The sequence below is a fragment of the Coregonus clupeaformis genome, chromosome 13 (genome assembly GCF_020615455.1).
Source record: "Coregonus clupeaformis isolate EN_2021a chromosome 13, ASM2061545v1, whole genome shotgun sequence".
Classification (NCBI taxonomy): domain Eukaryota; kingdom Metazoa; phylum Chordata; class Actinopteri; order Salmoniformes; family Salmonidae; genus Coregonus; species Coregonus clupeaformis.
Window position 1 is genome coordinate 55,885,686 of NC_059204.1, and position 24,730 is coordinate 55,910,415.

Genomic DNA, 24,730 nt, shown 5'->3' on the forward strand with positions numbered 1-24,730 from the left:
ATGCAGGAAAAGAGCAGATGTGGATCAAAAGTTATAGAGGGGTCTCAATGTTATTTTTTACCAAGCTGCTTGGGTTACAACACAGCAAAAAACTTTAATGCAACAAGTTTAATAGCACATTAAAACTGTACGTTGAGTGGTAATTTCAGTATACACACACACACACACACACACACACACACACACACACACACACGAGGACACAATGCTTACAGCTACACACAGGGTATCTGTGCACTTCTATGTAGCACGTAAGTGTCCCTGTAAATAAACTACTGTGCCCAGTAAGAAATAGTACATACCAATGGGCTACTCCCAGTGACACACAGTGTCACAAACATTATGGCATTGTATTTTTTTCTTCTTAAATAAAACAATTTGTATAATATATTGTACATTTCATAAATATATTTTACAATCAAGAAATAGATACAATTTGTATCAACAAACAAATGTCATTTCTAGACATTTTAGGCTTTGTTGTTTGCAGCACTTCAAAAGGCGAGGGGGGGCTTTCTGCTCTCAACAAAAGTATGAAACATGCATATGCTATGTCAAAATAAACTAAATACTAATGTGCATTGGATATGGCCCAAGACCTTGATTTCAGTTCATTATATTTTACTCACTGAGAAAAGAAACATGATTCCGTGAAAGTCTATAAAGATTACATTATAAACAACACATTTCACATCCATTTTACATTTCAGTAGTCTATTTCTACTTTTATGTCACTTAGTGTAAGAGTGTGTGTGTGTGTGTGTGTGTGGGGGGGTCTTTATTTCTTTACCATTATCAATCATTATAAAGCCTTTCAAACTTGAGGGAAAGTAGTGAGGGGTAAGGTAGGCACGCAAACTGTAAGCCAAATGCCAGAAACAACCCTGACGGCAGCCTCGCATTCTGAGTGTTTCACAGGAAGAAACATCAAGGCAGTGTGTCACACCTTCTCATGAAGAGACAAGAGGCCCAACATGGCCTGCTCTTAGCTCATGAAAAAACAAAGTCAACAAAGCCCGAAAAATCTTTTGGGCAAATAACATTCAGAGATGTTTTCGTTTTCTTTACATGTGTTCATTTACATGGCTTGTCTCTCAGCATTAATAAGGAAATGGATGCTTTTCTTTAAAGCATTTTGCCGATGAGACTTCACCAGTTCCTTAGTAATTACAAATATAAGTCACGTTAAACACACTGAATGTGCCATCAAGTCACATGCCAGGTCCCAAGGTGCAAGACAAGGATATATACACGCTCAAAAGCGTTCCCAAGCATTTCCATGTAACAGTTACATTAAGGTAACTAATCAACACAGCCAGCCATACAATCCATCAACGGTTAAGTCTTACAACACTGATGTGATGTTACACTACTACCCAATCAATTGTCTGCATCAAAACTACGATTGCTTTATAATGACAAGGTTAATTCTCTATATTTTTGGCATTATTTCAGCAGCTTTTAAATGTCTTTTAAATGGCTTTCATGTGTTTTATATGTGCACAGATGTTTTAAGTATAATCTTTCCCAGTTGTAGTTTGGCTTGCTTATGTACGTGCACTCGCAAGTTCTACCAAAATTGTAGCTTTGTAAAGTGAGATTGAGAAAATATATATTATTCTAAATACTTAGTGCTTAACATTTAAAACGCAAAGGAGACTGAACTCAACTACATTAGGATATTAATTGAAACCCGTTAAACAATGACTGGAGCAGTGAGGTCATTCAGATATAAGGCCATTAAATGTCAAAGTTCATGCTCTGAGGTATGCTTGCACTCACTTCCCTCTGTCTTTTACCCAAAAATAATAATTACACAATAAACAACTAAGTCACGTAGTATTTACAGCATTGTCAGATATGCACAATATAATCTACGTATAGTAAAATAATTCCGCTATGTATTAAAAGGACGACTATGTTCAAATTCAAAATCTTACCATCAGTCAAAGTTTTCCCTTACATTTGTGAATTTCATGAGGACAAATTGTTTGGATGACAATCAAATAACTTACTTCAAATGCAGAGTACTACGGTAATACTATTCAGACAATTGTAGCTTCAAAAATAAAATGAAAATACTCAATGGCAAGACCTCAGCTTCGTGACAATGACGGCAGCGAGTTGTTGTGGGTCCGTCAGATGAGGGTTTTTCTCCATGACAGAGTGCACCACGAAAGCGGGGAAGATGTTGCAGAGGTTGCGGTATGTTTGGTACTGGTGCTCTGGGATGACATGGCGCTCCTGGTGCTCGGCTTGAGGCGGGTTCTCCCACGGAGACCTCCAGATCTGCTCCATCTTGTCAGGCATGCTGCGGACCATCACCCGCTCACAACACGGCTGCATCAGGCTGTTACTCAGGGGGTACGAGTGGTATCCATAGGACTCACTGCCACAGGGCAGCGGGTCCCAGCTGGCGTGCTGTTCGCGGCACAGTGGGGGTCTACGCTGCCTCATGGGGTTACTCTCGTACAGCCTGGAGTCTGAGATGCTGTCCATACGTGTCATGCCCAGGGAGCGTCCCGGCTGCGAGGACTGTGACGGTAGGACATTCTGAGGTAAGGGGTAGTCCCCTGGGCAGCTGGACCGGGCCCCAACAACAGGGTGCTGGACATGCGGTGTCAGGTGGGATATGGACTGCTTCCTGCTTGGACCCTGCTTGGGCTCCTCATGGCCATAGCTCTGCACCCGGGTCAGGGCCTCGTGATGGAACCCCCCATGGGAGAAGGCCTGGAGTCTGCTCTGTGCAGGAGCCTGCTGTCCCTTCATGCTCTCATCCAGGCTACTGTCCACTGAGCTCATGTATAATTCCCCATAAGAGGAAAAGGAGTCACTGTTAGAATGGCTGAGGCAGGGCTCAGGGCAATGCTGGCTGGGATTTCTCTGATAAACCCCGTGCTCATGCTCCATGCTACAGAAGCTGTCTACGTTGTGCATGCTGCTCATGCTCATGTTAGAAAACTCACTAAGCATGGAGTAGTATCCATGGTCCGTGCTCACAGAATCGTACTTAGGAAACTGTTCACTGTAAGTGACAGAAGCGCCATGGCTGTTGGTGACTAGGATGGGTGGGTGTGGGTACTGTACACTAGACATGTGCTCCAGTGAGCTGTGGGTGAACTGGAGGGAGCCGGGCACTGGGCTGCTGGCTGATCGTGTGTTCAAGGCACCAGCCGCGTGGCTCTTTGCAGGCTGCATGGTGGGCACGCTGAGGGCAGACACGAGGGAAGGCACAGAATTTGCCTCAGGCTTACGGACAGCGGACAGTCTCTCCTCTGGCTCGCAGGTGACTGAGCGGATGCTGGGGTCAGACTGGCGCTTGGGGGCCACACGTTTAGCCTCAGAGCCACTCTCCCCCTTAGCTGTGGCGGGTCCAGTGCCACACTTGGCCAGGGCCCCCTCGCTCATTGTCTTCACAGCAGACAACTTGGCAAACGCCCTCAGTTCATCAGCCACTGACCGCTGGGGCTGGTTTGCACGCTCTGGGTGGTAGTACTTGCACTTATGTCCATAAGTGCATTTTTTCCCTGTTTAAGGTGATATAAAAGAGAGCACAAATTAAACAATTTGTACATCAGCAGTACAACCACAAAATTACAATATAATTATTTGTTGAGACAATCTACCATATGGACAAGGTTGCTTTTTGTGCTCTGGAACAACAGGACGCTTGCGGAGAAAATTCTCTAAACTTGGACCATGTCTTCCCAAAGGATCATCAGGTGGCATGAATCTAAAACATAAAAAGAGAATATGCTTAGTTATTCTGTAGTGAATTACACTCATTACCCAAGTAAGGGCTTTGATAACTTACTTATCATTGACAAACGAGTACATCAGCAGCCGCTCCTCTATGAACTTCTTCCACTCCGGCTTCTCGTTCTGTAAGTCCCTGTAGTTGTCATTTGACACAATAATGCCATCAGAGTCACAGGCCAGCTTCACTATAAAGCGATCATCGTAGCACACCACTCTCCTTCCCTGGACCCTCCGAGATGGGGTGAACACTAGGATCTTTTCTTTCTCCAGCTTCCGCAAAATATCTTGGTCTGTGAAATGAAAGTTAAAACATCAGTCAAGAACAGCAGCGTACAAATTGTTACACGGAACTCTGTAGGCCTATGGTTTGCGTGATTCCACATTGAGATTTTCATATGCATTACATTTGTAAACAAACAAATTAATTGCGGCTTAACGTCATCCATTTAAAATGGTAACAGTTATTTTGCTCACAGTGGGTGCTTTTTTTGCACGGGGATAATTGAGCTCAATGTTCACACACGTTGATAAAATAAAAAAACACACACACTCCCCCCAAAACATAGACAACCTTTTTAGAAAATATCTCGGGCAGGCACGTCTAAATGAAGTAGAGCTTTAGTACCTGTAATGGGGGCATCAGGTCTCGACTGCTCTTTCCTCCAGGCAGGAACAAACACTGTGATGTCTTTGTGTCCTTTCTCCACAAACCAATCAACAGCCAATTGGATACCAAGGCAAGAGAAAACCTCTTTGTTTCCATGGCTACAAAACAAAACAACCACATAGTAAAAAGGTCTGCTTGTAAAGGTAATTCAAGTACAGCCATTGAAAAACAGATGGTTCAGAACACATTCTGCATGAGGTGAGGTACAAAATGAGACTTACCTCATTGCCACATTCTAAAAGAGACTTACCTCATTGCCACGTTCGATCCATCAATGACGATAGGCCTGAGATTATCATAAGGATCCACGGAATCATCTTCAAGTGACAACTCCGGACTGACAGCCTCTTTGACACAGGGGCCTCCACGGGAGACCAACGTGCCTGTATTACTACTGGCTTGAACTTCCGGTTCACCTTTATTACCAAGCCTCACAAGCTCAGCCAGAATATCATTGATAAGGGCAGAAGCCCCTAACTTATTCAGCACTGTCTCCACCTGTTCACCTGAGTATCCCAGCTTCAAGGCAAACTCCATCTTGGTTTGGTACACCTTGTCGCTGGCATGTTTGAGCACTGCGGCGGCCTTGGTGTCGTCAGGGCGGAGCTCTGGTAGAGTGCTGCTCTGGGAGAAGCTGGGCCGGTCCAGACATGGAGAGCGACAGAGCTGACGGTGAGGCTTGGTGGCACTGAAGAGCTCCTTCCTCTTACAGCTGCCCCTGTTCACCTGCAGCTGATGCTCTGACTCGCTCTCTGAGCTGTTCCCCTCCTCCGACTCCCCACTGGGCTGCTGGGCCTCAGTCAGCTCAGGGGCCTCTTCCCTGTAAGGGTGTTTCTCCATTTTGATCTTCTCCACCATCGACCATGCCGTCATTACGTTCCTCTCGCCACCGGAGATGTCCACCACATGCTCCCTCACCTCCACCACAGCCTGAGAGTCATACTCGATGGCTGGCTTCAGCGCAACCAGCTGTTTGTGTTGAGCCAATGTTAGATGCTCTCTCTTTAGGTGGGCTGGCGAAGTTAAGGAAACTATGTAATCCTGGAAAAAAACAAAGGGCGATTGTCAATAAAAACACCAAACTGGCCAAATGTCATCCCTGCCTACAAGTAAAATATTCAATGCATGTCTAATAGGGCTGGGAATTGCCAGGGACCTCACGATATGATATTATCACGATATTTAGGTACTGATGCGACATTCTATATGCATTGCAATTCCATACTGCGATTTTATTGCGATTTCATGTTCGAAACATATTGCTCACTATATGTCTGCTGCAGAGAGACGAGAGCATTAGAGTTTATCAGTCATGGAAATAAAAGCGTTGAAAACATGATGGCTCACAATTTTTTTTAAAGAACAAGATATAGGATGAAAAATACAGTAGTTTGGCCCAGGTACAGCCGACTAGCGCTAGCTAACATTATCTAGCCAAAAAGTATCGATTACCTAGTCAAAGTATCGATACAATATCATCTAAAATAATATTGTGATATGTAACTGTATTGATTTTTCCCCCATCACTAATGTCTAATGCATTTGTAAATGTTAAGTATGGCCTTAAGAGCTGGGACGATTAAACTAAATATTACAGACACAGACATTGCCTTCCACTTAACGAAACATTTTGCGCACATTGGTAATTTTTGGAGATTAGGCTACACAACGTTCCTGCAGATTTTTGGGTTCTAAAAACCTTTTGGTGAACATTAATGTCCATTATCCTGATTCATGCAATGAACGTATCTGCCCTGTAGGCCTACCTGTTTCCCTGCCAGCTCTCACGCCCTCTCTCCACTGTGAGTTTAGGACTGAACAGAGACACAGGAGAGGTGGTTGAACTTAACCTGTGCTTTATTACTCCCCCTGCATGTATCCATGCGTATACTGTATACATGTATTAATGCGCACCATTACACGTCCTCCTTTTTGTAAAGACAGATTTAATCAAGACACTTTTCAGGAACTTGAGATAAAAACTTTTTTTAAAGGTGCAATATGCAGAAATCGCTCCACCATTTCCTGGTCGCTAAAATTCTAATAGTTTGCCTCATTTCAGTTTGTGACAAAACAAGCAAGTACCGCTGTGAAATATATTTTCAATAACCAAAAATATTGTATTTTCAGCTGTTTGAAGCTGGTGTACAAAACCTAAAGTAAAAGACGCAAAAACTAAAACTTAAGAAAGGGAAGCATAGAAACAGCGCATACAGAACAGATCTATGGCTTCTTAGACTTGCTTTCAATGAGAATGACAGATCTATAACTTACATTTCTATGTGAATTTGGTCGGGTCGCCCAAAAAGTTACATATTGCAGCTTTAACCAATTTCTTTTTCAGGAACATTTATTTTCAGAAGCCAGGGTAGACTACCTGAACCTCTAAGCTGTGGTAGGGGGTTATTCTGGCCCTTGATCACACAGCTATGTGTCTCTATAAGTTCATCCTCAAAGGAGGTCTTATGATGCAACTAGAACTTGTGGTCGTGGGGTTGTCTGGTAGGACGCTCTGTGGGGTGACATGTAGCTGACACCTGTTTCTTCCCTGGCTGCCTATTGGCGTCTCCATGTTGTAGGATTTTTTTAGTCTCTGCCGAACTGCTGACTGTGCCAATGCTGGGGACGTTCTTGATCCAGACTCGTTGTCCCGGAACAAGGTTTGGTCGTTCCTGCGTTCTCCGTCGTCTGTTGTACCAGGCAGCTTTTTTGTCCTTCATTTCCCTATCCTTCCTCTCAAAGGACTTGAGGTCTGGCCACTCAGGTTTGAGTTGAGATTGAATGACTGGCAAGGGAGTTCTGATGTTGCGCCACATCAGCAGCTGAGTTCGGACGCACCATGAGCCAGAGGGGTGGCATGGTACACCATGAGCGCTTTGTGAGGATTGTCTCAGTTTTCAGCAAGGGCTTCACAGTTCACCGCCCGCTCTGCTTCGCCATTGCTCTGGGGGTATCGTGGACTACTTGTCACATGAGAACTGGGGTCCATGGTCTGTCACTAGGGTCACATGGACCCCATGTCTCCCAAAGATTGCTTTCACCCTCTCTGTAACAGTTGTGATTGTGGTCAGAGTGGCTACCTCAATGTAGCGAGATAAGTTTCTGTCGTGGTCGTGAGGTTAGGGCCACAGGTAGCCTGGTGGTTAGCGCGTTGGGCCAGTAACCAAAAGGTCACTAGTTTGAATCCCCAAGCTGACAAGGTGAAAAATCTGTGAGCAAGGCACATAACCCTAATTGCTTCCAGGGTCGCCGTTGATCATGGCTGAACCTGGCCGTGACCCCACTCTCCGAGGATGTTTGGGGTTTTAGGCTGGGTTTCTGTATAGCACTTTGTGACATCTGCTGATGTAAAAAGGGCTTTATAAATACATGTGATTGATTGATTGATGTCTCAGGGAGTGTTGGGAATTACATTTCCAATTCACACATGCGTATAATACACACTTGTACATGTGTGTAAAAGGACAAATATAAGCACCCACCAAATTACTATTATTATTTAGAGGCGCGTCAGAGGTTCTGGAGCATTGTAGCTTTCCTTTGCACAAGTCTCACATTGGCTCACAGTCTCCTTGATCGGGTTAGACAGGCCTGGCCACCAAACTGACAGCTGTGCTCTTGATGTCCTGGCTCCAGCATTTCTTGTTGCATTGTTGACCATTCTGTTGCCCTTCATTAGCAAGCCATCCGCCCTCAAGAGGTCCTGTCTGCGTTGCCAGCATGGTTGAAGTTGGGGTGGGGCTGCTTTTCTGTTTGTCCACTTTGTCTGTATGAGGGTTTTTAAAAACTATTTACACACCTCAACCTCTTCTTGGGCTCTCTGTAGTTCACTCAGCTTTGTGTCTGTTGCAGGTAACTAACTGTTGGATGATGTGGTTGATGTAGGTTTGACGTCCATCTCCCGTGTCATGTCTTCCTCAGTAAGTGCCCCCGGGAGTGGAGCTCGAGAGAGCATCGGCTGTCACCAAATTCTTGCCTGGGACGTGCATGATCCGATAGGGGAAGCGTATTAGCCTGAGTCAGAATCTCAGTATGCGAGGAGATAGATCATCCAGCGCTCTTGTGCCTAGGCATGAAATAAGAGGCCTGTTCTGATCATGAAGTCCAACCCTGGCAGGTGCCTAAGTTTGGAAACACTCACAAGCCCAGGTAACAGCAAGAGTCTCCTTCTCAATTTGAGCGTATCTGCGCTCCGTCTCTATCATACTGCATGATATGAAGGCCACAGGCCTCCACTCAACCGACTGTGACAGTTGGGAAACTAAGGACTCCGTCCAGTCCATATGAGGATGCATCTGCAGACACTTGTCTGCTCGTCAGGGCAGTATTGTGCAAGAACTGCAGGACAACTCAGTTCTGTTTGCATTTCTCAAACGCTGTTTGCTGTGCACAGTCCCACATCTAGTTCTTGTCAGCTTTCAGGAGGTCCCTGATTGGGTTTGTCAGTTCTGCAATGTTTGGAGATAACTTTGTCGTAGTTCACCATGCCCATGAAGCATTGAACATATGTGATGTCTTTGGGCACTGGCATCTCAGTCTGTATGACATGACCCAGAAACTTTACCTGCTCCACTGCAAACTGACATTTCTCGCTGCGTGTCAGCCCCTGCTCTTGAAGTCTCTCCAGTACTTTCTGCAGTCGTTGGTGCTTCTTTTCCCATATTTGTCAGAACACCAGGATGTCGTCTGCATGGCATACGCTTCTTTCCAGTCCATCCAGCATTTGGGTGATGCATTTCTGCAAGTGCTCTGGTGCTGATGATATTCCAAAGAGGAGCCTGCTGAAACGATACCTTCCAAAAAGGTGTTATGAAGGTGGTGAGCGGGGCTGAGTTTGTGTGTAGCGGGATCTGCCAGAACCCCGCTGTGGCATCTAGCTTGGAGAAAACTGTTGCTGCTGACAGTTTGGCCAGCGTCTGATCCACTGCAGGTAAGATGTGTCTTTCTCTAGACACATTCTCATTCAGATGTCATATGTACGCGTATTCTGATGTTTGTCATTCTATGGGTGTGGCCACGTCCATCATCCGATATAGTTTCACTGACTTTTTTTCAACAGGGGCAGCAGGACACGGCATGGCACCGACAAGGCAAAGGGTGTGGCTAACTCTTTCAGCTTTATTTTGTACTCCCCGTTTCCCTAGTTCTGTGAACACTTTGGGATACAGTTCTCTGTAGTTAGGTGATGGCTCATGTATGGCATTCACTGGTTTGAGCAGCTGCAGGTCCTGTATAGCAGGCAACACTAGCAGTTGGGACACCCGAACACTGAGTGTTTCACTGTTTTGCCCACGTGCTCTAGAGTGCCATTGAATGGTCCTCTCACCTGTAACAGTGTGTTGCTTGGACCACACAGGTTCTTTGTTGCTCTGCTGAGGGCTCCATCTCTCTGCTGTTTGGAGTAGAGACTGGCTGGGATAGCCGTCATTCTTGCTCCAATCTCCAGCTTGTCACCTGTTGGCCATTCATGTTCACATTCGGTCTCCACACATCAACTGAATCCATATTTCTATTTCTCCAAGAAAAATATTTTCAATGCTCTCTGTCATGTCATGGATTTCATCTACATGATTTACACACAGCTGCAAAATGTCCTTTCTTCTGGCATTTTCTATCCTTTGCCTGTGGTGCAGGGCAACTGTACAGTGAGTGTGGCGGTGGCTTACCACACCTTCCACATCCTGTGGTTTGATTGACAGTTCCATACCATTTCTGTCCATTTTTCACTGGATGCCGTTTGCCCATTCTCTGGAATGTCATTGCATCCATCTTTGCCTCTTTCATGTCTGAGCTGCTTTTTGATTTCCTCCAGTTGTCTTCTTTTTGTAATGGCTTTTGTGAGAGTCAACGCTGAGTCTAGCTACTGCCCGTGATCCATTGTGTCTACTACCAGCTTGTTTATGATCATCACCTCTTGGAGTACCCCCCCATACTGGCAGTGCTCTGCTAGTTTATGAACTGCAGTGATAAATGTCTCAGCTGTCTCGCCTGGCTCTTGACACCGTTTGATGAGTCTAGCCCTCTCATAGATTGTGTTTGCACACAAAATGATTCTCAAAAGCATCTCTGACTTTCATAAAGCTCTTTTTGTTTTCACTAGTTAAGGCTAACGTTGAGAGAACATCAGCTTTATCCCCCATTGTGTACACTAGTGAGTTGACTTGGTATTCTTCAGATCTTTCATTTAAGCCTGCTGCTATACAAAATCTTTCAAACCTCAAGATCCAATTGGGCCAGTTACCAAAGTCTGTGAAGTCAAAGTTTTCCGGTGGGATGATTGAAAACAGTGACATCTTTACCTTTTTTCAGGTGAACTTTTTCGGTTGCTAGCTTAGCTGTTATTGTCAGCTGCTCCCAGGGGAGAACGACTGTCCCCGCTCATTCAAGCCACAGAAGTTCAAGGCTGACCGTGGTACTGCAGGCATTGTTTGTAGAAAACAGGATCCCCGTTATTCTTAACCAACTTCATTTGCGCTATTGAGTTCACATACACATTACCAGTCAAAAATGTGGACACACCTACTCATTCAAGGGGTTTTCTTTATTTTTACATTGTAGAATAATAGTGAAGACATCAAAACTATGAAATAACACATATGGAATCATGTATTAACCAAAAAAGTGTTAAAACAAATCAAAATATATTTTACATTTGAGATTCTTCAAATAGCCACCCTTTGCCTTGATGACAGCTTTGCACACACTTGGCATTCTCTTAACCAGCTTCATAAAGGTAGTCACCTGGAATGCATTTCAATTAACAGGTGTGCTTTGTTAAAAGTTAATTTATGGAATTTCTTTCCTTCTTAATGCGTTTGAGCCAATCCAATAGTAGGAAATAGTAAAAAATAAAGAAAAACCCTGGAATGAGTAGGTGTGTCCAAACTTTTGACTGGTACTGTGTGTGTATGTGTATATATGTCATTGGCTGCTCTCTTTTTTCTCTCCTGGCTGCTCCGTCTAGCAACGAATCTCCACTCTGACTTTCTCACTTAAGGCCAAATCACACTTTTGTGCGAGAGTAGCGAGAGTCAATTCACATACACTGCGTACCGTATGCCAACGTAATTGTAATGAAAATCCATTATAAACGTTGATACACTGTATGTTCGCTATGTAGCTAACCCCTGGGAATATTGTTGTGTGTTCCTTTTTACTTGCCTAAGATGTCCTACAGGCTCCACAGTACCTGGGCTAAACAGTTGTTGTTATACTAGCTCACGAACATGAGGATGTTTATAAACCAAACACAGTATTCTCTCTTGAAATTGGAGTTCCTTGAGTTTTCCAGCCGTAGCCTGCCTAGGCTATATGCCTATACGATCAAAATCAACACAGGTTGGCTGCGATTGTTTTTAAATATGTAGCCTATTTGACTGATAAACCTTAGCTTACAGCCAAATACATTTTAAACTACATCTTTAGTCTACTTAGCATAAGGGAGATCATAACAATCCTCTAATTCATTTTCTACAAAACAACCCACACAATTGATTCACTCATTTTACAAGCATTGCTTCGCGTAGACGCAAGAAAAATAGACTTGGTTTCTAATTTGATGCGCTGATGCCGTTGACGCTTGCGGCCCGTCTATTCTCTCATTCACTCATATGCATTCTATCCAGCGTTACGCTTCGAACACACCGACTGCGTCATTGCGTTTAGGTACACCAGAAGTACATTCATTTCCAATGGAACGCTGCGTTTGCCTTGCAGTGCGTTCTGTGTTGTGCATACGTTGGATTTATCGAACGTATGCGTCAAACTGTATGCGTAGATGGGTTGACAGAAATGGTAGCAGAAGGTGAATGTTTTGTTGCACACATATCTAGATGCTGCATACTATTTTGCGCAATGACGCAGTCAGTGTGTTCAAAGCGTCAGCACACTCATTCACGTGTGTAAAAATGCTTGTCGTTTGAATTGGGATTTACGCCGCTTACACATTCCAAATGTGCAGTCTGTTGCGTTGCGCCGGAAGTCATACATTGGTGACGGTCTGCAACGTAGTGGCATTGCAGCGCTCGCTTGCGTCCGAGGCTCCGTTGCGAAACGCATGCCGTATACTTTGGGTACGTTCGTAAATTCCCTCTGGACGCTCTCCTCTGAAATGCAAGCGCTCTGGTTCGAGCGTCTGGGGCGCTTGCTAACGACAAATTTATTAACGATAAACAGTTCACCAATAAAAAAGGCTTGAATTTAGAGAAGGCGTGACTGCTCTCTTTTGGGTAGTAAACAATGTTGTTTCATCCATTTTTGAGACTCTGGTTGACAGTGACAGTGATGAAGACAATGTAAGATCAACGCATTAGCCTTGCAACATGCATTTGGCGTGTCAGTGTGTCACGAACCTTGTTTTTAGCTACAGACAGTAACAGCAACCTAGCTAGCTAACGTTGGCAAGTGCAATCAGCTGATTGTCAGCTGGAATGGCAATATCTAGAATAGTATAACGGAACTTACTTAGCTAGTAACATAGCAGGCTATTCTAGCCAGATAGCTAGCTTGCTACAGTACAATGTTTTTCATTTGGGATTTTTAGGAGTATGACACTGCCAACATTGACATGGAAATCCTGAATATGTTAACACCCAATCCGCAGTTTATGCACACACGGATTCCAGACTATGCCGAAAAAATTGATGAGGACTTCAAAATGCACTTCAGAATGAAAAGGAGCACCTTTAAAAACCCTCTGCGAGGAAACAGCTACCCAAATAACCAACCAGGCAGTCGGTCGTCCATCCATTCTAGCAGACAAGCAGCTCATGATTGTGCTGTGGTTACTAGGAAATCAGGAGTCATTCAGGTGAATATTGTCGTGCCATTATAAACTAATCATGATTATGGATGTGATCAGGTACAGAACTTGACAAAATGATGTCCAAATCTACAGTACCACACATTGATAAGCAACGTCATAACTTGCCAACTCCATCACAGCTAGCCACTGTAGTCCATACACGTGCACAGACCAACAACATACAATTATAGACCTAGGTACTTCAAACACTGTAATAAGTTGTCATAATGCTCAGACAACAGGTAAACAGGGCCACAGACTGTTATTCGCACATTTCAAAATATATAATAAAATATACAGCAAGCGATCTGCAATAAAACTCACCAGAAATCCATCCTGGTTAATGGTAAATAGGTTTTGTTTACGTGATATTTACATTACCTTTCAACTGTCATAAAGCACTGTTGACAGTACTTTAATTAATTGCTATTATTAGCTATTTTTTACTGATCAATTTTTTACTTAACACTTTAGTTTTTATTTTCTTAAAACTGTATTGTTGGTTAAGGGCTTGTAAGTAAGCATTTCACTGTAAGGTCTACACCTGTTGTATTCGGTGCATGTGGCAAATAAAATTTGATTTGATTTAAAAGGCACATGGTATCGCTGACGCCTTGTGGTGGTAATGACGAACTGCATGTTACTGCAGCATCATTTGTATTTGATCTCGAATCATGGCCTAGTTAGCAAAGAGTGAATTTAGGTTCTGAGTAGTGTTATGTTATTATAACAGTTATATCATAATGTATATAATATCATGATATATTTTATTCCTTTGTGCATGGGAATCGGCGACAGGTTCGATATCTCTAAATCTATGATCGAGGCCTGCATCTCTCTGTACGAGTCATCGTATGGCCAACGGGCCAGAGCACAATAAGTCATCAGTGGCTTCGCAAAGGCAGCTAAGTTCCCTGGGGTGATCGGAGCAATTGACGGAAAACACATTCCCATCAAGGCCCACCGAGAATACCCTGAGACATATGACAACTGAAAGTCGTTCCATTCTTTGCACCTCCAGGCCATCTGCGATGACAAAATGCTTTTCACAAGTGTATTTAGTGCCTATCCCGGCACAGTGCATGATGCAAGGGTGTACCGGAACTCAGACCTGCACCAGATGATTACCGCCAACCCTCAGTCTATTGTGCCCAACGACACCCACATCCTGGGGGATCCTGCATACCCTCTACAACCATGGCTGCTGGTTCCCTTCAACGACAACGGCCACCTATCAGGAGTTCAAAAAAGCTTCAACACCTCACTCTGCACCACAAGGTGCACAATAGAGAGGTCCTTGGCCCACCTGAAGGGAAGGTTCAGGCGCTGAAGTACCTTGATATGAACGGCACTGACCTGATCCCACTCTGTATACTTGCATGTGTGCAACACAAAATGTTTGTCTCTGCAATGATGATACCATAGATGGTGTGCTCCGGGGCATGCTACACGGTGAACAACCCCTGGACCCACCCCTAGTCCCTGGATCAGAGTTGGGCACCCCACCTCAAGATGTGTGTATGAGATGGAGCCAGCACTTACTATTTCACTGCAGCGCTCTCTCTGTTTCACAGATTGTCTTGTTTGTCCCTCATCCTCTGGCTCGGTGGACTCTGCTTGTGTCAGGTCAGGTTGAGCGGTGGGCTTTGGAGCAATTGGTAGACCTAACATGGGCTGAAACCCACTGATGTTGCTGGCTATTGACACAGGGTTGATGTATCTATGAAGGAGGGTGTCTAGCGCATTAAAATATGGGCATGTTGCCCTTCCTGAGACCGATTTTTTGTTATTAGAGAGGGTCTCCTTGTACACATTTAACATGCTTTTCCACTTGTTGTCACATTGGGGGCCTGTGACCTGATGGCCTTTCTTATGCATTTATAGTGCTATGAGCTCCCAGGCAGCTTTTTTTCTCATTTTTGAAGAATGGAAATTTGATTTGTATTGTTCATAAAGTGCAATGAGGAAAAGGACCGCTGCCTGGTCCCAGGTGAACCCTGCTACCCCTGACTCACTGGCTCCCTGAATCCCTTGCTCCCCCACTGGTTGGCTCCTGCAGTGATCCTGATCCTCTACAAAATAAAAATAAATACAACAATATTAAAGTTACTGTCATAGTAAAGTGCTATTATATGGTGCAATTCTCTATTGGCCCGGCTGATAATTACTAGGTTGAAGACAACAACCCCTAGATCAATTAGAGGATGGAGAAACTTGGCTAGCTAACATTAGCTAAATTAGCTAGCTAGCCAACATTAGCTAAATTAGCTAGCTAGCCAACATTAGCTTAATTAGCTAGCTAGCCAACATGAGCTAAATTAGCTAGCTAGCCAACATTAGCTAAATTAGCTAGCTAGCCAACATTAGCTAAATTAGCTAGCTAGCCAACATTAGCTAAATTAGCTAGCTAGCCAACATTAGCTAAATTAGCTAACTAGCCAACATTAGCTAAATTAGCTAGCTAGCCAAGTTAGCATTAGCTTACATAGTAGTGAACATAATAAATTACATACACCTTCAATCTTCATGAACACGTACATATGCTACATAACTAAATTACCTCCTTGGTTTGTTTTGCCATTACATTTGGCAATATGTTGAATTCTAACTTCAAGTGTATCAATATACCACATCCATCACATCTTACAGTTACGGACACTACCATTTTGAAATTGGATAGAACTCTCGCAGACGCTCGGGTCAACCCTACTACTTGGCCAGAGCGTCCAGTGTGCGCTCTGAACGCTCCGAGAGCGAAACGCTCTGAATTTACAAACGGACAATCTGACAACGCTCTGAATTTACGAACGCCCAGAGCGCACTCTGAGCGCTCTCTGGCACACCAGAGTGAATTTACGAACGCACCCTTTGAATTTTACCCAACTCTGCATTGTTTTCAGTCTGGCCAGAGTGAACAGGAAGTTACCAAACCACAGAACAAGATGAAAATGTGGTTTTCGGAGATGGCTTTATGGGATAGCTAGCGACTTTTAAACAATTACCCATTCCTGTAAATGAGTGCTATTTTAATAGTAATGTTGATACAACATTGGCTGTTAAGTCAATCATACAGTATTATGACTGTAGCCTCCCGTTTTAATTCCGAAAAGTTTGTGACAGTAATAACGTTTGTTGTTTATGATTATAATTATTAGCTGTAGCTACAGTATATTCAACCTAGTATAGCTTTCAGCTAGCTAGCTAATGTTAGCTGCTTTATGTAAGCAGGCTTTACTTGCTAGAAAGTAACTAGTGCTGAGCGGTTTTTAAACAACTAATTGTCGGACGTCCGTTAAATTATTTGAATTCCATTTCGTTCTTTTTTTTTTCTGTGCGCTTGATGTGCAGTTTCTGTAGAGATAAATCAGATCAAGCCTGAACTGTGCGATAGTAGGGAGTTGTAGTTTCCAACAGGCCAATATTCTACATAGTTTAGTGCAGAAAACATTGTAATTAACTACAATGACCATAATCCATTGCACGCCCGCTTAAACTAGTCCAGTCTGTGCGGATCAAGACACGGAGACAAATGCGCAATCGAGAGGAATAGAAAGCAGTTGCTTCGAGAGCCTGAAAATACATGATCTAAGTGATTGATAGTTGGTATTCAGCGGTCATAAAAGTATGCCTTATTTACTTTGAAGAACTACTCAAATAATGATTTTGTCAGACAGCATTGGCAGCAGCTCTATGAAAAAGTCATCAAATAAAACAAATATTTTTGTAAAGTCATGTAAATAAATGATGGTTAATAAGTGATAAGCAGTAATTGGCAGTCACTACCGTCATGGGACTTTTATTAATTGTTTTTGTCACGTTCGTTCATAAACAGGACGGACCAAGGCGCAGCGTGATATGCCAACATGTTTATTAAACAAATAAACACAACGACAAAACAATAAACTAACGATACGCAACGTCCTAAGGTACACACAACAAACCTAACACGGAACAAGATCCCACAACCCACTAGTGCCAATAGGCTGCCTAAGTATGGTCCCCAATCACAGACAATGAGCAACAGCTGCCTCTGATTGGGAACCACACCGGCCAACATAGATCTAGACATACTAGATCAACATAGAAAATACAACATAGAAAAACACAACAAGGAAAATACACACCCTGACTCAACATATAAGTGTCCTCTGAGTCAGGGCGTGACAGTACCCCCCCCCCCAAAGGTGCGGACTCCGACCACACAACATAAACATGGCCGGGTGGGCATTCCGCCTTGGAGGCGGATCCGGTTCAGGGCGATGACCTCTCACTCTTCGCCTCCCTGTTGCGCCCCTGGTCTGGTCTAGACCTCGGCGCGTTGCTTCCCCTCTCCTTCCTCCCACTATACTCCAAGCCCTGTCTGGACCCTGGTGTGGGAGACCCCGAACCTGGAGAGGGGCTGACGTCTGGGTCTGGACTGGAGCCGCTGACCGGAGCTGGTCCGGGCAACGGTGGAGCGGACTGCTCAGGCTCCGGACTGGAGCCCGGTGGAGCGGACTGCACTGGCTCTGGAGTGGAGCATCTGACCGGAGCTGGGTCAGGCACCGGTGGAGCGGACTGCTCTGGCTCCGGAGTGGAGCCGCTGACCGGAGCTGGACTGAACTCCAGTGAAGCGGATTGCTCTGGCTCCGGAGTGGAGCAGCTGACCGGAGTTGAACTGACCGGAGCGACGCGCACCACTGGCTTGGTGCGAGGGACAGGAATAGGCCGGACCGGGCTGGCGACACGCACCACTGGCTTGGTGCGAGGGGCAGGAACAGGCCGGGCAGGGCTGGCAACGCGCACCACTGGCTTGGTGCTAGGGACAGGAACAGGCCAGACCGGGCTGGCGACGCGCACCACTGGCTTGGTGCGAGGGGCAGGAACAGGCCGGGCCGGGCTGGCGACGCGCACCACTGGCTTGGTGCGAGGGGCAGGAACGGGCCGGGCCGGGCCGTACTGGGAACACGCACCACTGGCTTAGTGCGGGGAGCAGGAACGGGCCGGACCGGACTGGCGACACGAGGAGCAGGGCTGGATTCCTTTATTAACCCCCGCTCCTTCTGCTGCCTAACCAGCTCCTCTCGCCATGCCTCTACACCTTCCTTCTGCTCCCTCTGAACCAATGGCCCCCGTAATCTGGTGGCCTCCTCTCCTAACCAGCAGATCCGCCCTGTCGCGGCCCCCTGCTGCCTCGTCGTCCACACTGTGTGCCCCGCCCAATTTTTTGGGGGGGATTGCCTCTCCACCCTGATCAGGGCCTCCCGCTTTCTTGCCAGATCCTCTCTCATCTCCTGCCAAGTCCATCCTCTCTGCTCCTCCTCGGCACACTGCTTGGTCCAGGTCTGGTGGGATTTTCTGTCACGTTCGTTCATAAACGGGACGGACCAAGGCGCAGCGTGATATGCCAACATGTTTATTAAACGAATAAACACAACGACAAAACAATAAACTAACGATACGCAACGTCCTAAGGTACACACAACAAACCTAACACGGAACAAGATCCCACAACCCACTAGTGCCAATAGGCTGCCTAAGTATGGTCCCCAATCACAGACAATGAGCAACAGCTGCCTCTGATTGGGAACCACACCGGCCAACATAGATCTAGACATACTAGATCTCAACATAGAAAATACAACATAGAAAAACACAACAAGGAAAATACACACCCTGACTCAACATATAAGCGTCCTCTGAGTCAGGGCGTGACAGTTTTATTCTGTGTTGTTACAGCATTCAACCAACATAATGCAAAGTGTATTTAATATTTAAAAAACATACATATACATATATACAGTGAGGAGAACAAGTATTTGATACACTGCCGATTTTGCAGGTTTTCCTACTTACAAAGCATGTAGAGGTCTGTAATTTTTATCATATGTACACTTCAACTGTGAGAGACGGAATCTAAAACAAAAATCCAGAAAATCACATTGTATGATTTTTAAGTAATTAATTAGCATTTTATTGCATGACATAAGTATTTGATCACCTACCAAACAGTAAGAATTCCAGCTCTCACAGACCTGTTCATTTTTATTTAAGAAGCCCTCCTGTTCTCCACTCATTACCTGTATTAACTGCACCTATTTGAACTCGTTATCTGTATAACAGACACCTGTCCACACACTCAATCAAACAGACTCCAACCTCTCCACAATGGCCAAGACCAGAGAGCTGTGTAAGGACATCAGGGATAAAATTGTAGACCTGCACAAGGCTGGGATGGGCTACAGGACTATAGGCAAGCAGCTTGGTGAGAAGGCAACAACTGTTGGCGTAATTATTAGAAAATGGAAGAAATTCAAGATGACGGTCAATCACCCTCGGTCTGGGGCTCCATGCAAGATCTCACCTCGTGGGGCATCAATGATCATGAGGAAGGTGAGGGATCAGCCCAGAACTACACGGCAGGACCTGGTCAATGACCTGAAGAGAGCTGGGACCACCGTCTCAAAGAAAAGCATTAGTAACATACTACGCCGTCATGGATTAAAATCCTGCAGCGCACGCAAGGTCCCCCTGCTCAAGCCAGCGCATGTCCAGGCCCGTCTGAAGTATGCCAATGACCATCTGGATGATCCAGAGGAGGAATGGGAGAAGGTCATGTGGTCTGATGAGCTTTTTGGTCTAAACTCCACTCGCCGTGTTTGGAGGAAGAAGAAGGATGAGTATAACCCCAAGAACACCATCCCAACCGTGAAGCATGGAGGTGGAAACATCATTCTTTGGGGATGCTTTTCTGCAAAGGGGACAGGACGACTGCACCGTATTGAGGGGAGGATGGATGGGGCCATGTATCGCGAGATCTTGGCCAACAACCTCCTTCCCTCAGTAAGAGCATTGAAGATGGGTTGTGGCTGGGTCTTCCAGCATGACAACAACCCGAAACACACAGCCAGGGCAACTAAGGAGTGGCTCCGTAAGAAGCATCTCAAGGTCCTGGAGTGGCCTAGCCAGTCTCCAGACCTGAACCCAATAGAAAATATTTGGAAGGAGCTGAAAGTCCGTATTGCCCAGCGACAGCCCCGAAACCTGAAGGATCTGGAGAAGGTCTGTATGGAGGAGTGGGCCAAAATCCCTGCTGAAGTGTGTGCAAACCTGGTCAAGACCTACAGGAAACATATGATCTCTGTAATTTCAAACAAAGGTTTCTGTACCAAATATTAAGGTCTGCTTCTCTGATGTATCAAATACTTATGTCATGCAATAAAATGCAAATTAATTACTTTAAAATCATACAATGTGATTTTCTGAATTTTTGTTTTAGATTCCGTCTCTCACAGTTGAAGTGTACCTATGATATAAATGACAGACCTCTACATGCTTTGTAAGTAGGAAAACCTGCAAAACCGACAGTGTATCAAATACTTGTTCTCCCCACTGTATATATATATCGAAACCCGTTATTATTTTGTAATATTCGCACCAAAACCAAACTGACCTAAAAAAAACACTAGTCGCTCAGCAATAAAAGTAACAAACAAGTTGAGGAAAAAGTTACTTAACATGTTTTATTATTACCTGAAACATGTTTGTCCTGTCTTGAATGAAAAGGTAATGCTTTCCAATATCCCAAAATAAATGCGATCTCTGACGATAGACGGGCTCTCCTCCATCTTGCGTTACAAACACTACACTTGTCCGACCAGTAGTGGGGCAGGACTGCGTGAAAAAGACATATGGACAAAGGAATTCAGTCCATTTGTGTACGAGGCATCACTCTGCTGAGGAGTATTTCTGTCTGTAATAAAGCCCTTTTGTGGGGGAAAAACGTATTATGATTGGCTGGCCCTGGCTCTGCCCAGTCATGTGAAATCCATAGATTAGGGTGTAATGAATTTATTTCAATTGACTGATTTCCTTATATGAACTGTATATCAGCAAAATCTTTGAAATTGTTGCATGTATCATTTGTATTTTTGTTCAGCAAATTAAACATTACGGTCGACTCCGATGTTGTTTCGATTCTATGTTTGGCGAGGTACATTCACTTCTGACATGTTATGATGAGTTTAGGACTGAAAAGAGACACAGGAGAGGTGGCTGAACTTAACCTGTGCTTTATTACAGTACACACCCATTGTATTTATAGTTAGAGCAAAATTGGTAAATTTATCGTCATATTACTTTTTGCCCATATCGCCCAGCTCTATATTTTACATTTTACATTTTAGTCATTTAACAGACGCTCTTATCCAGTGTTCTGTGTTCTGATTCATATTGTTGTGAGTGCATAATTTTTTTTTCTTTCATACTGGCCCCCCGCGGGAATCGAACCCACAACCCTGGCGTTGCAAGTGCCATGCTCTACCAACTGAGCTACACTGGGCTACAAGAGGAAATCTAAGGTTCCTGAAAAGTAAAAACTGAAATAGTAATAATCAGTGCAAGCTAAAGCATGATGCCAGTGTTTCAATTGTATCCATCCCTGTTAAAATAAAAGATTGAAATAAAACAATTAATAGTTCAATCTTATCCATTGTAATTGACAGAATGTAAAGGCTGAAATGCATTTGAGATAGACATGAGCATTTAAAAACCTTTATTAATTTGTATCCAAATATGCATACAGACCAAGTGCTTTAAAAAAAAAAATTGACACCAAATGCATGTGCTACTGAAACCAGTACTTCCCCAGGTCTTGCAGATAATAGATAGCTACCTCCATTCGTGCTTCAAGAGGCTCAGCCCATGACATGGGTTGCCTAGCAACACAGCCCTGTCATCAGCTAACTGCTTTTTAGCAGTCACGACTAACACAAAACACAGCCCATCTTTCTTAGCGTGCCTCAAAATATGAGAATTACAATGTTAAACAGAGGTAATATAAGTTGCATACAAGAAACAAACAATTCAGTTCATAGCTACATCATTCCCCCAGTTTTGTACAGATTGCATCCTATTTTCAGATTTACCTTCCACATTGTAAAGAGACAAAGATTAGGGGAAATAGGCATTTGATAACCACTTAAAAACAGGAAATGTCCATCTCTAGTAGTCTTTCTATGGAAAGGAACATAGTATTTTATTCGGTACTTTTCTATCAATGGGTAAAAATTCTGGATTTAGTAATATGATGAGCCTTATGCAGCTAACGTCCTAATGAACATGTGCACAACAGCTTGAAACCTTTGATAGCCCAAATAACACTTATTTAGATATCCTACTTATTTCCCCACCTCTTATTATAGAAAGTGAGAGAGTCAGGATACTACACAAAACCTAAGATAATGGAGTAGATCTGGCCTGAGAAAATGGAATGAAACTACTGTACTTCATCCTAAGGACAACGTTTTTTCTTTCCAGAAGAATAACTAGACTATACATTATATTAAAATACAACATATTGGGAAGAGGCAAACTCATTCTATAACAAAAGTGGCAGATATTTTATAGGTGTCCTCACAAAGTCAACACAGACATTTGTGTATTTGTAGGAAACCCTGTAGCTACTTCATACAACAATACTGATGTGTTGGAATTTCCTGGAACAAAATGACATAGCTGCGAGGAGCAGAGCAGCGTGAAACAGCATAGAAGCCCCATCTTTCTTTTCTCCACATCACAGCCTGAGACACAGCAAGGCCACAAGACTCAAGCACTGCACATGCACAGGCTTGTGCAGCCCTGTCTCATAGCAACAAGTGGAGCATGTGCCTTCAGAAGGACTAAGATGCTTGGCCAAGCTGAGGCCCCACAGCGAGGCTGCAAAGTACAGATATGCTGCAGTAATGGAGGTACACACCAGAACACTGTGTTCTGAAGCATGAGCATGAGTAGCCTAAGTCCTGGAAGTCAAAACCCATTAAAGGTCAAATAAGGGGTATTTTGAAGTAGCTATGAGGTGTGCAGAATTTGTGAGAAGTGTTCATAGTGCTGATTACATAATGAGATACCAATGATTCATATTGTTGATTAGATAACTACTGTCGCTAACTAGCTAGCTAATGTTAGATTCTACGTTTATTTTGCATAAGCTATGTTTCAGCAACATTTGTGCAAAAGGTAGCTAGGCTAACGTTAGTTAATACTTCTAGCTAACGTTAACTCACAATCATAGTTTACCATACAACACAAATCGACCTAGCTAAACAGTACTATATGTTACTCCTTCCTTCTGGTTACATTGGCTAGTAGTTGAGACCTGTAAAGACTAGCTTAGCTAGCTAGTTAGCTGGAAAGCTTCCAACAGAAATTAACCACATCATTTACGTTAATTTCCGTTCTGTAAAAAATGTAATTAATATTTAAAAATACTCAAACAAGCTAGCGCAGAAAATACTCAAACAAGTTAACTTAGCTAGCTAGCCTAGCACTCTTGTTATTATAGCACAAAACAGTTAACAGTGCGCCTCATAAAGTAACGTTATAACGTTAGCCAATAATGTTGTTGTTGTTGGCAGTAACGTTAGTTAAACTAACGTTTGTTACTAACGTGAGCTAGCTAACTTACTAGCTAGCTACCTAACGTTACCTACCAGAAAACAATAACTAACGTTACACGTAAACATGAAGCTCTAGCCATACATTACCAAATCCACAATATATTAACGTTAGTTTATTAGCCTAGCAAGGCAAGTAGGGAGCTAGCTAGTTAACGGCAAACATTAGCCTGCAGTCCAGAGTAGATCAACTAACGTTAGCTAGCTAACTAGTTGACCACTTCTATGCGGCTAACCCGTTGCCGGTAGCTAGCTAGAAAACACGAAGTTAACGTTAACAGTGGCGTTCCTGCAAAGTTATCTTACTTTTGCCTTGGTGCAGTCATCTTCCTTGCCCTCCCCGACGCGTACTATGATGATATTGCTGGTGCTGACATTTGAGCTGTCGCAGCTTGACTCCGCGGATCCGTAGCTGACCCTCACCCGGAAAATACGCTCAATGTGCGGTATGGAGCGGTGAAGCAAAGGGCCTGCATTTGCGGGCACTGCCAGCTCCAAAACCATTTATTTATGGTATATCAACGACCCAGGAATATAACCCACTCAGCTGTCTAACGAATTTATTAACCTTAGCTATGATGTCTTGTTAAGAAAGTTCAAAATTGAGCTAGCTATTACAGTCTATCTACGAACATTACAGCAAATAATAAACACAGCTAGCTAAATATCATTCATCATCCCCTCCCTTCATCATTTTTGACTGCCTCCCACAGACTGTCTCTTAGCAACAAGTCATACACCCGAGCAGGCCAGTGAAACGGAAAAGAAACAATATGGTGCCGTTCCAGGTCGTCTTTTTACAATCCCGCTGCGCAGACGATCAGATTTGACAATGCCTTGAGAAGGAATTGATCATCACTACCGCCTCATATAGCCAGGCTACTTTGATCAACACACACATTTTTAACTGCATATTCAATTTGGTTATTTATGTATTCATTTATTTTCAGCAAACTGAAAAAAGTAAGCTATTGTTGGGTTGGCTGACTCATGTGTGGCATCAAAGTATATTACAATAACTCTGAGTTTGGTGGGCATTGTATCTAAAGGCTGTTCTCAGTTGAGATG

At 43.9% G+C, this 24,730-nt stretch overlaps 1 protein-coding gene across 1 annotated transcript; it reads right to left on the minus strand.

Moving 5' to 3' along the window:
- Positions 1-514: 514 nt before the first annotated feature.
- Positions 515-24,361, minus strand: LOC121579940 (probable ribonuclease ZC3H12B). Its single transcript, XM_041894948.2, has 6 exons — positions 23,969-24,361; positions 4,677-5,467; positions 4,385-4,524; positions 3,815-4,049; positions 3,627-3,733; positions 515-3,527 (listed from the first exon to the last, which is right to left on the minus strand). The coding sequence occupies exons 1-6, from the start codon at positions 24,164-24,166 to the stop codon at positions 2,083-2,085; spliced, it is 2,916 nt and encodes a 971-aa protein (XP_041750882.1). The 5' UTR covers positions 24,167-24,361; the 3' UTR covers positions 515-2,082.
- Positions 24,362-24,730: the final 369 nt, after the last annotated feature.

What these genes read in the sequence shown, in the direction of transcription:
- LOC121579940 (XM_041894948.2), bottom strand. Translation starts at nt 24,166, where the DNA reads ATGGTTTTGGAGCTGGCAGTGCCCGCAAATGCAGGCCCTTTGCTTCAC. An exon ending in ATGACTGCACCAAGGCAAAA is followed by an intron (nt 5,468 to 23,968) that starts GTAAGATAACTT and finishes GTTTTTTTCCAG; the next exon opens with GATTACATAGTTTCCTTAAC. An exon ending in GGATCGAACGTGGCAATGAG is followed by an intron (nt 4,525 to 4,676) that starts GTAAGTCTCTTT and finishes TTTGTTTTGTAG; the next exon opens with CCATGGAAACAAAGAGGTTT.